At 38.0% G+C, this 12,264-nt stretch overlaps 1 protein-coding gene across 1 annotated transcript in view; it reads left to right on the top strand.

Moving 5' to 3' along the window:
* Positions 1 to 12,264, top strand: part of LOC106877988 (multiple epidermal growth factor-like domains protein 8) — a 575,983-nt gene that overhangs the window by 402,274 nt on the left and 161,445 nt on the right. Inside the window, exons 21-22 of the mRNA XM_052968134.1 lie at positions 4,383 to 4,512; positions 5,080 to 5,281. Coding sequence (XP_052824094.1) covers positions 4,383 to 4,512; positions 5,080 to 5,281 — 332 coding nt within the window. The remainder of the gene's footprint in view (positions 1 to 4,382; positions 4,513 to 5,079; positions 5,282 to 12,264) is intronic.

Consider the following 12,264-nt stretch of genomic DNA (forward strand, 5'->3'; position numbering starts at 1 on the left):
TTCTGCAGGTGTTCCTAGTTCGTCTAATTCTTGAATTTGTTGCAATTGGAATTCACTTAGATAGTCCTTTGCCTGTTTTGTTACTGAGTAAGATGCTTTCTTGCTTTCATGTTTTAAGACAAGTTTTAGCATCCAGTCCTCAGAGTTTTTCAGATAGGTGTCTAGGCCAATTGTGGCTACCTTCATTGATAATGCCAGCTGTAGAAGTCCTCGGCCTCCCTCTTTTCTTGGCAGATAAAGACGTTCTATATCTGCCTTAGGGTGGTGCATTCTATGCATTGTCAACAGTTTTCGTATTTTTCTGTCAACATAGAAAGGATTGAGGTAACTCCTCCTGAAGATATAGAGTCAAAATTAAAAGAAGTATTATTATGCTTATCATTATTATTGTTAATATTTTCTCTTTATCATAGGTTTTCTTGGAACTCCTGGAGTCTTACATGCATAGCAGTTTTACTACCTGCAGCCTACAGTACCATGCTATCAGTTCTTTTCAGCTATCTAATACTTTCCTGATTGTTCTGGCCATGCCAAGGAGGCAAACCTTTTGTAACAGTTCTACTGAGCACTCTGTTCCCATTTTCTTTATATTTCTCTTGATGCCTTCTGATACTGTTTCCAAGGAACCAATAATAATTGGCACTATCTTCACCTTCTTAATTTTCCATAGCCAGGCTATTTTTTACTTAAGAGGGTTGTATCTATCTGTCTTTTTACCTTCCTTCTTGACTATTCATGGGTCAAATGGGCATCCAACATCAACTATATAGCATATGTGGTGCACCTTGTCCACCACCACTAGGTCCAGTTGGTTAAGCTCTAGCACCTTATCTGCTTGGATTGGAAAATCCCAGAGGATTTTGCTAGTCTCTGACTCCACCATTCTTTGCGGTTTGTACTCATACCACATTTTGCCTCTCTCTCTAACCCCCACTTTTCGCACAGTTTCCAATGTAGCACTTTCACTACCTGGTTGTGATGCCACAACTTGTAGTGGTTTTAGGCAAGTGTAGGGCATTTGTTTGTGATATGGGCAATAGTTTCATCCACTCTATTGCAAATGTGACACAGCGGAGACACTTGCTCATTCCTAAGGTTGACCCTCCAGTTCATGGCCAAAGCTTGGTCTTTTGCTGCCAGTATAGTGCTCTTGGTCTCTTTTTTTAGGGTTTCTTTCATCAACCATTCCCATCTATTTTTCTAGCAACTTCTGTTGTGGCTACATGGAATTGATTGTGTAGTCCCTTGTTGCATAATTCTTTTTCATGTCCTTTGTATACTTCTACCTTTGTTTTCTCTTTTTCCTCTGCTCTCAGTACTCACTCATTCCTGTCACTAGCAAGGTTTCCTTACTTTGGGTTAGGTATCTCATTAAGCTCTCAAGTTCGATACACACACAGTCTTCTACACTTATCAGTCCCCTTCCTCCATTTGCTTTCTTCAGTCAGTGTCTGCTTGTGGATGATGGGCTTCATGCATCGTTAGGAACTTTCTTGACTTCCTGTCTATCTCCTTTAGCTCCTCCTCTGTCCACTTCAAGATTCCAATGCCATACTGAACTACTGTGACTGTGTGCAAGTTTATTGCTTTGAAGCCAATATTTTTCTCACTTGCCACAAGTACTCTCTTTTTGTGTTTTCCTTCGTGTTGTGATGTTTGATTCCATCTGCCTCAAGTATTCTCAGGTATTTATAGCTGGATTGAGGTTGAATTGCCTCCATCATTTCACCACTTGGCAACCATATGGCTTCTGTCCTGGCAAACTTTCCTCATCTCATCATCATCGTTGCACATTTTGAGAGTCCAAACTCCATCTTAATATCATTGGAGAAAATCTGCACAGACTGAACTAGGCTGTCCAGCTCTGCCTCAGTTTTCATAAATAGCTTCAGGTCGTCCATGAATAGCATGTGGTTCAGTTTTCCCTTACCTCTTCCCAGATCATACCCCAACTTTGATACTCCAGTATCCCTAGTACTTTTCTTTTATTTCTTAAGAGTGTCTGGGAAATGATCCAAGTGACTGTGGAGGTAATACACTTTGATACTGATCTTACAGCCAAGTTTATGGAAAGAAGAATGCTTGTTCTCCACTAATTCCAATTATTTATGTGCTTTATGGCTCTCAAGGAAATTTCTTACAATCAGAGTGAACAAAGACCATGCATGTAACTCAGCATTGTTCATTGAATCTTGGAAATGCGAGTCTTTCATGAGATCCTTGATTTATGGCCTGTTGAAAATACCTGCATTCAGTTTCTCCATGCCCAATGTTGGAAGTTTCCTGCATATGTTGTCAAAGTTGTCCCGTCTTTGTTTGAAGCCTTCACAAACTATTTCATTAAATCTAATTTGAAGTACAGTGGTGATAAAGTGATCTTGTCTCTGACAACCAAGGTTTCTGAAATCTCATTCTTTTCTCTAACGGCCAGGTTTTCTCTCAGAGGCCATTGTTATCTTACGCAATGCTTATCCTTAGATCCAGAGACAGAGAAAACAAGAGTACTTAGTGTATACACTCTGCTGATCCAGGAGAAAATTCACCTGCTTAAGATCCACACAAGATTAGCCATTGGTGATCATGATATGATATCTTCTTTAAGACCAGGGCAATTGCTTCCTGCTACTTTGTCATTTTAGTTGAGTGACTAATTGGGATTGATCTATATTTGTTGCTATTATTGCACATATTTCAAGCTTTGTTTAAAACTATTTATAAATAAGTACCATTCACTTGGTACTTATTTTTATATACTCACTTCCATCAGCAACCTTTGAACATCATTGCAAAGATGAAATCGTTTTCTTCCAGTCTAATTTCTCTATTGTGATAGTATGCAATTTGGGTTCCCAATCTTTTCTGCTAGCCTGGATTCCAACAATTTTGTTGATTTCATCAAGATATTTAGCTCCCTAATGAGGTCATTGAGTTTTGGCTGACTGAAAACTTCTGCTGTTGATGAGGTTCCTTCAAAATCAGTCACACTGCTCATTAGTACTGTCTACAGCATAAATAGAAAATTTCTCTTATTTAGAGAACTTTTTCAGATGAGTGAATAATGAGACAGGTATTTCATCTGAATGTGCAACAGGGCATTCTGTCAAGTCTAGGTCAGGATTTGTCCATTAACTCCAGTTATATCATTTAATACTCTTTATGTTAACTAGACAGAAGTAGCAGTTATCATTTGATTTCTTTGTTCTCTCCAGACCATTGATATGCAAAACTTCAGGCATTTCCTCTTGTCATTAATCCACTGCTGCAGGTGCTCAACATAAGTTTTAGGAACAGTGTGTGGAGCCCATGTCTTATCTTGTTTCCCCAGTTGTAATTTGAAATAGCTTAAGTATGCCTTTTTCACAAAATCAGAAATGGATTTTCTACTGCCCACTGCTTTCATACTAAACATTAAGCCATGTCAGCTGTTATATTTTGGAGATTTTTGTATCCTAATAGAGGATGAAGGCCACATTTATTTTTTTGACAGACATACATCAACCTGAATTTGAAGATCTACTAAAACTAATGGGAGACAGATTTGAAACTTACTTCTTTAATGATGTTAATATTCATTGTCCATTTCACTGCCCTACAGAATTATTGCATGCATAATGCAGAGCCTGTGTTTTATAACAATAATCAACAACAGGTCTCTTAACTTCTCTAACCTTGTTCTTATCCATGTTGTTTTGGGACCTGCACCATGTGCTAATTTTGTATATTAACCAAAGTATATCCATGATTAAGTTGATCAATCCATGATCATCATTCCAAGAATGCTGGTGCTATGGATTCTCTATGAAAATGAAATAAGCCCAGAGTTTGATCTCAGTATATATAGAAATACCCAGGATTGTAGGTTATCTTATTGTTTTTGTTTGCAATCTCACCGCCATTTACAATGGTTTTTAACATGTTGCAGAAAAAACTTATTAATTACATTGTTGGCATAAAATAATGAAGCACAGTTTACTGGAGAGAAGATATTTTCTTAATGCTGCATATTTTCTAGAAATTAAAGATTAAAACATTACTAATAGTATCTTTTTATTTTCATTGATACTTACTGAAAGTATGGAGCTGTATATTTTCTGTGAAGAAATAGTTTAAAGGATTTTGAAGAAACTGAAATTGTACATAGATCAAAGTCATGTTTTGGAAAGTAATCAGAAGTTTCAAGCAGATTTAATATTTGTGAGATTAAGATATCTGTGATTACATTCTCTGAACTATTATTTTCATGACTTTCACTATAATTTTCATTCATATAATATTAACATAACAGTTAACAAGAAAAGCATTACTAAGACTTGACCATATTCTATTTAGTTTAAAGTTAAAATGTTTTATTAAATTGTTTCTTTTTCATGTGTGTGTTATAGATGTTTTGGTGGAAATGTAAGTGAAGGAAAAATGTGTGATCACAAGTGGTTTGAGGCAAGAAACTGTAACAAATACAAAACATGTGATCAATGCCTGGCTATTTATCCAGAATTCAAGAAAATATCTCAGGTTAGTGTGACAGTTCTTACATTTATTTTTGTTTGTTTGAAAGTAAATAATGACTTTAATTTTGTTCTATTGCTAATTTTCCATTTTGTTTATCTGCCACTCAAACTCCATCCCCTTCATACCACTTCTTCATTCAGCTCAAAATAATGACCTTCATTAAGTACATAAGTACGTAGTTTAGTAGTAAGTTCATCTGTTCTGTATAAATAATTAGTTCACTTTCAGCATATAATGAGAATGTTATTTTTATTAACTTACTGAGTGGTGAATTTAAAGTTCTGGAAGAATGCATGTAGGATTTACTGGAGAAGGTGTGAATTAAGGCTCATACAGTACAAAAAGGCTGAAATTTATTATGTGAAAATTTAATATAGCAAAAAGTCAGTCTTTTCTACCTTTTAATGTATATATTTAAAGACGTATGAATTAAATGTTTACCCCTTATATGTTAATTACATTTAAGTTTTTAGTTGAATTTATTCTTTAAAGTATATATGTGTGTATTTGTGAGTAATGAATTTTTTGTTGTCTTATTGGAGAATTAATTATTTGGAATTTTTTCTTCAGGTTTGCAAATGGTGCAAGCATTGTAAAGTTGGTAAATGTATTCACCAAAAACAGGAATGTGGTGCCCAAAATCCCTGTAATCGATCACAGGCTGAATTTCTTGATATGTCTGACTGTGATGGTATTGTGTGCAAAGCTGTAAATTGTCATTCATGCCACAGCTCAAAGAATTGCATGTGGACAAGACAAGTGACACGCACTGGTAAGTTGAATTTCTGAACAAGTATAGGAAGGATTAATTGAATACATAATGTATAAAAAAAAAGATGAAAGATTAATTCAATACAAAATGCACAAAACCACTTAAGCACACAGGTTTATCAATTCTTTGGTTAAGAGAGGGAGAATCAGGGTTGTTATGCTCAAAACTTTACATACATGAAAATGCAAGTACCAATTTCTGAAAAAAAAAAGTCTTTTTATCAATTAACAATATACAATAAGCACAAATCAAACAGTATGCATCATGAAAGAAATATTGTTTGCTTCCATTCAGCTATTTTGTTTATATCTTTGCCAGCAAGATGTTAGCTTAGGAAGGACTGTCCTGAGAGTAAAGATGTGTAAGTTCTAAAAAGTTACTATGGTTAATATTTGAAATTTCTCAGTTGCTCTGCATGAATATTTGGCAGAGGTAACAATGAAGTTTGATACTTGATAATGTTGTAGCTAAGTCAAGGATAAAATTAATACCATTTACTTTTGAAATTTCTAAAATTCAACTTATTAACATCCAATTTCAGTGATGTTGTCCTTCAGAGGCTGTATAGATTCCTGGGTTACATTCACTTCTTTGTCGTTTTTATCAGTTTTTATCAATTGTCATTTTCATCACATATTTCCAGATCCAGAGGAGCCAGGTTATGTATAGATTTAATTTTAAAAAAATTTTATTATGAACATAACAGTTCTTGGCAATAGTTTGGAAAATCCTGCTGCTATCATTATTATTCTTTTTTTTTTATCTTAAGATAAAAGCTATGGATGACCTGATAGCTGCAGAAGACACTTGTCTAAGGTGTCATGCAGTGGTACCAAACTGAAGACCACTTGGTTGGGAAGCAAGTTTCTTAACTACACAGCCATGTTTACATCCATGTTTATATATATCATCATCATCATCATCATCATCATCATCATCATCATCATCATCATCATCATTTAACATTCATTTTCCATGCTGGCATGAGTTTGATGGTTTGACAGGAGCTGGCAAGCCAGAGAACTGTGTCAGGCTCTACTGTCAAGATTTCTGTGATTGGATGTCCTTCCTAATGCCAACCACTTTACAGATTGTACTAATTGCTTTTTATGTGGGACCAGCACCATCAAGTTCACCAAGTAACTTGCAAAAACCTCTATCAACTGAGAGGGTAAGTGATATTGAGGGAGGTGGCTTTGTGCCAGATGATGTGAAGTTAAACTATGATAGAGGAGATACATAGCTACTCCTCTTGGAAAGAGAGGTGGTGGTGATGGTGATATACCAGGGCATACCCTTGAGGTACAAAGAAGTGAATGTAAGTGAAGTGGTACTGAGGATTGGACAGGGTGAGTGAACAGGGAGTTCAGAAGAGTGCAAAAAGAGAGTTGGGGAGAGGAGAGGAGAAAGGGAATATTGTGAGTGGTGAAAGCAGATATATAGGAGGCCAGCAAATCAAAAATGATAGAGTTGCCAAAAACAGGACAGGAGAGATAGATAACAAAGTGATATTGGGCTGCAGAAGCAGTGGGTCTAGAGACAAGCATAGTGCATAAAGAAATGTAGTTTGGGTAGGAGTATGAATTAATATTACATGTAGGTGGAGAGCACATAATACTCAATGCTTCCAGAATTCAGTTTCACTGAGGTGGGCAAATTTTCTCAAGAATCTCACATTGCCAGACATCTTGGTCCATTGTCATCTTCTTTGTGAGACTCGTCATGCCGAGTTAGCCCTCACTACTTCATCACATGTCTTCTGCAGGTTCCATCCACTGTGAGTGATTGGCATTTCTTTATGAAGCTGACCTTCATTCATATGCATAACATACCCAAACCATTGTAGTCTTAGCTCTTGCATGCATCACTTGACTTCTCTTATGCCTAACTTTTCTTACAACATATTTGCACTTTGTTATACATGCACTCTGATGTTGCACATCCATCAGAGCATACGAATTTCATTCTTCTCCAGTCTTCAGAAATGCTCTGTATTCAAAGCCGACATCTCATTACCATGGAGCAGAACTATGTAACAAAAACTCTGTACTACATCTAGGAAGCTTCCTGAGTATTTGAGAAAATCTGATTCCTGTGTGATCTTAGTGTTTATTGCTCCTGCACATCTGCCACATACAAAGACACCCTTTGTTACCCTACCTGTGATTCAACTGTATCTCTTATGTGTCCATAGCATTTACTGGGTGCATGAAATTCCATTCAAATTCCAACAATATATAATACACTACACGTCTTTGTATATATGAGGGGTTGCTGCAAAGTTTCTGGCTTTAAAAGTATCACGAAAGGCCTGACTGGAGGTCCAACCTTTCGAGTTCTCTTACAGGGCTTGGAAAAATTGAAGGACCACTGCAATAAGTGTGTGAATCTGAGAGGGGAATATGTTGAATAAAATCATAATTAACTGATCCTCCTGTATTTTCTGTTACCCAAATCCAGGTATTTTTCAGCACCCCACAAGAATAGGCCCCAACTATGCGAACCTGTTTGTTGGCTATGTTGAGGCCCAAATATTCTCAAGTTTCACTGGTCCCACTCCTGAACTATATGGTCGTTATATTGATGACTGTAACGGTGCAACCTCACTCCCCCACGAACAGCTAGACTCCTTCCTCTCTTTTGTCAAATCTTTCCATCCTGCCCTCCACTTCTCCTGCAGTATTTCCAGCACCTCAGTCGCCTTACTCGACACTCCACTCTCACCACCTCCATCCACTACAAGCACACAAACTCACACTCATACCTCAACTTCTCCTCCTCCCACCCTAAACACACCAAGCTCTCCATCTCCTATTCCTAATTCCTCTGTCTACGCAAGCTCTGCAGTGACAACCATGACTTCGAGACTCAGTTTCAACTTATGGCTCACCACTTCATGCTATGTGGATATCCCCTCACCATTATCCACACTGCCCTTGCCAGAACATGTTCTGTGGACTGTGCATCTGCTCTCTCCCCCGCACCTACCTCGCTGTCACCCGTCTCCCCTCACCTACCACCCCACCACCCTACCTCTCCAACGCACCATTCTCCGAGCCTTCTGGTGACTCCAGTCCAACCCCTCCACTTCGCACGTCTTCCCTAACCAACCCCTCCCCTCCTTCAAATGAGCCCACAACCTACGAGACCTCTTGGTCCACAGCTTCTTCCCTCACCCAACCTCCCAACCCGGCTCATTCCCCTGCTCCTGCCTATGCTGCTGCACTTGCCCTTACCTCCAACACCACCCTCCTCACAGGTACCCATCATTGACACTATCATATCACTGACCCCTTCACCTGCACTTCTAGCAACATCATTTACCACACCTCCTGCTCTCTCTGTCTTTCTCTATACATCAGTCAAACGGGATGCTGCTTGGCTGACCGGTTCGTGGAAGACCTCTGAGACATTCGACTTGGCAACGACACCTTGGTCTTGCACCATTTCTGCTCTACCAATCACTCTGTAAAACACCTGTCTGTGTTCAGATTGTCCTTTCACAAGGGCCATCCAGACTCCTGTCTTTGCTGTGAGCAGGGATTAATCTCTCTTCATTCCTTTGCGCCACATGGGCTCAACTCTCCTCCCCTCTTCATCTAACCCTCCTCTCTCTCTCTCTCTTCCTCCCATCCACCTCACCTCTCTTGCTGTGGCACCTACTTCCTCTCTTCACTCCTACTCACCTTCTCCTTTCATTGTGACCCCCTCCCTTGTTACCCCACCCCTACACATTCCAACACCACCATCCCTATACATCCCATCCCACCCCCACTCCACCCCATCCCTTAGACCCCACATTTGCTTCCCCCACACTCAACATCACCACATCACACCACCCGGCACACACTAGCATTGACCACTTTCCAGCATATACACTAACACTGACCACTTCGCAGCACCTACACCATCATCCACACACCTATACACGCACATGTGAGTGTCACCAGCCCCCTTCCACACACGCATACACACGGACATGCACCTTCATTTTGGGATCACCACAACTTTATTATCTCCCCTTCTTCCTAGCTCTCCTGTGTGACCCCTCTGTTTGGCATTCACCATGATAGATCGCTGGCCACTAAACCTTTTTCTATTTTCTCTCCCTGTTTATTTCTGTGTTCCTTTCTTTCGAAGAGCGTAGGCTCGAAACATGAAAGACTTTCTCACTTCCTTAGCATTAAACTAATACATCTGTTTATTGTTTACATACCCGTCTTCGTCTTTTGTTTTTTTGTAAATTCTCACTGTATATATATATATTTCTATATATATATATATATATATGACAGCCTTCTTTCAGTTTCCATGTACGAAATCCACTTACAAGGCTTTGCTCGGCCTTCGGCTATAAGGTGTATATATATATATATATATATATGCTGGTATCCTCTTAAGCTTTGAATCACTAGGTCTGATAAGATGATCCATATATCAGAAACAAAAAAACAAATAAAATCAGTGACAGTTAGAAATCTGTTTAGAATTATTCACTAACTTGTATGGTCTGGCTAAGTCAAAATGGTGTTTTGTATTCTTCCTTTCTACTTGGAGAGTTTAAATGTAGTTATAAAGATATGTCCTTCTGTTGAAATGTAATTTCAGTAAATTTCTATATCTTTGTGCAGCTGACGATTGCTCTGCATTTTACATGTGATGTAATGTTCACATTGCTTAAATAAATGGAGTCGCATGAAACGATCGTATTGCATTAACTTTGGATATCCTTCTTGCTTATTTTGATTTTAATCACCTTATTTTGAAATTGTATGGATAATATCATACTTAATTCTGGTGCCTAAACTTAAGTACTATATTCACCTTGAATCTATATATATCATCATCATCTTCATCGTTTAAAGTCCGCTTTCCATGCTGGCATGGGTTGGGCAGTTTGACTGAGGACTGGCAAGCCAGAAGGCTGCACTAGGCTCCAATCTGATCTGGTAAAGTTTCTACAGCTGGACACCCTTTCTAAAGCCAACCACTTCAAGAGTGTAGTGGGTACTTTTACGTTCCACCGGCATGAAGGCCAGTCAGGCAGTTCTGGCAACGACCATGCTCAAAATGTGTTTTTTACATGCAACCTGCATGGGAGCCAGTCCAGCAGTACTGGCAACGACAATACTCGAATGTTGTTTTTCATGTGCCACCGGCACATGTGCCAGTAAAGCAACGCTAGCAACAATCATGCTCGAATGGTGCTTTTCATGTGCCAGTGGCATGGGAGCCAGTTTGCATCCCTGGCAACGATCACGCTCAGATGGTGCTTTTAACGTTCCACTGGGACGAGTGCCAATCAAGCGGTACTGTCATCGACCACGTCAGCGATTGTCCAATGTGTTTTGAGTTTTTAATGTATCAACTTCATTATCTTCACACAGATATGTGTGTGTGTGTGAATAAGGAAGAAGACATAACAATGAGTGTTGAGATATATATATATATATATATATATTCACTCACACACACACACTCACACACACACACACACTCACACATATATAATAGACCACGTAGAACTAGAACTAGGAAAGTTTTGTGGTTTAACCCCACATTTAATATTGCTCTAAAAACTAATATAGGCAGGGAATTCTTAAAATTAGTTTCTAAGCATTTTCATAAGTTCTATAGAATTTTTAATTGGAGAACACTGAAGGTTAGCTATTCGTGTTGCAAAAACTTTAGTCAACAAGTATAACATGAAAATTATTACGAACAGCTACAGTGCCGGATCTAATCTGAGGAACTGCAACTTCAAAGGTTAGACTTGCTGTCCGTTAGAAGGTAAATGTCTTGAAAAAGGAATTGTTTATAGACCTAAAGTGCAAGTACATGGCTTACAAGAACATTAAACATACACAGGGGCTTCAGAAAATTCATTCAAGACTCCATTCTATTACCACTGAAATTCTTTCCGATACCCTGAGGATAGGACAGCAACTAGTCTTGCAAAACATGTCTGGGAATTGAAAGAGAATAACACCTGTCCTTTCAATGTAACCTGAGAAATTCTACAAAAAGCATCATCATACAAACATCATACAGACCTATGAAATGTAATTTTGCCTTTCAGAAAAGTTCTTCATCTTGTTCCAGGATAAACATGCTTTAAACCAAAGATGTGAGCTTTTAAATTCCTGTAGGCATGCTTTGAGGTTTAAAACTTCAACCGATAAAATACTGCATGGGTAAAACTTTTTGACTTTCGAAAAATTTTGACTGTCACATTTGAATTTGACTTTACACATTATAGTTATTTTGTATTGCAATAATATTGCAATGCTAGTGCATATTTCGACTTCACTTTTAAGAAAGCCTTCGACTGTTTTATTTTTATTGTTTACTCAAGTATTTAATTACGTTATACCAATTTATTTTGCAGTTTCCTTATTTTAACATTTGAATATTATACATACCAGACAGTTTTTTAAAATTGTTTGCATATATATGTTATTTATCTTGATGTGAAGATATATCTCTATATATTTATGTGTATTGTAGGTATGTGTGTGTGTATATGTATGTATGTGTGTATATGTATGTATGTATGTGTGTGTACGTGTATATATGTGTGTGTATGTGTGTGTGTGTATATATATATATATATATATATATATACTAGCAGTATAACCCGACCTTGTCCAGGTGTGACTTATTATGCCATCTACGATAAGTCTTCCTAGGTGAAAATCAACTAAAAAGGAAAGCCTTCCAACAAAAAAACCCTTATGATGTATGTTCATAATTCAAAATACGATGAAATTAATAGGGAAAGTCTGAAGGCTGTTTTGCGTAAAATTATTAAGCGTACGTAAATTTCATCCGTCTAATTGGCCATAGAAACGCTTGTGCAAAACAACTTTTTGCGCTGCCCTGATTATACATAGCAGGGTAATCCCTTTTCGCAGGGCTAGGACGGCAAATTGTGATGAAGCAATTGCTGGCGATCTGTTGCTACACAGTTTTGCCAGAATTCT

This window comes from Octopus bimaculoides, chromosome 1, assembly GCF_001194135.2.
Source record: "Octopus bimaculoides isolate UCB-OBI-ISO-001 chromosome 1, ASM119413v2, whole genome shotgun sequence".
NCBI lineage: Eukaryota > Metazoa > Mollusca > Cephalopoda > Octopoda > Octopodidae > Octopus > Octopus bimaculoides.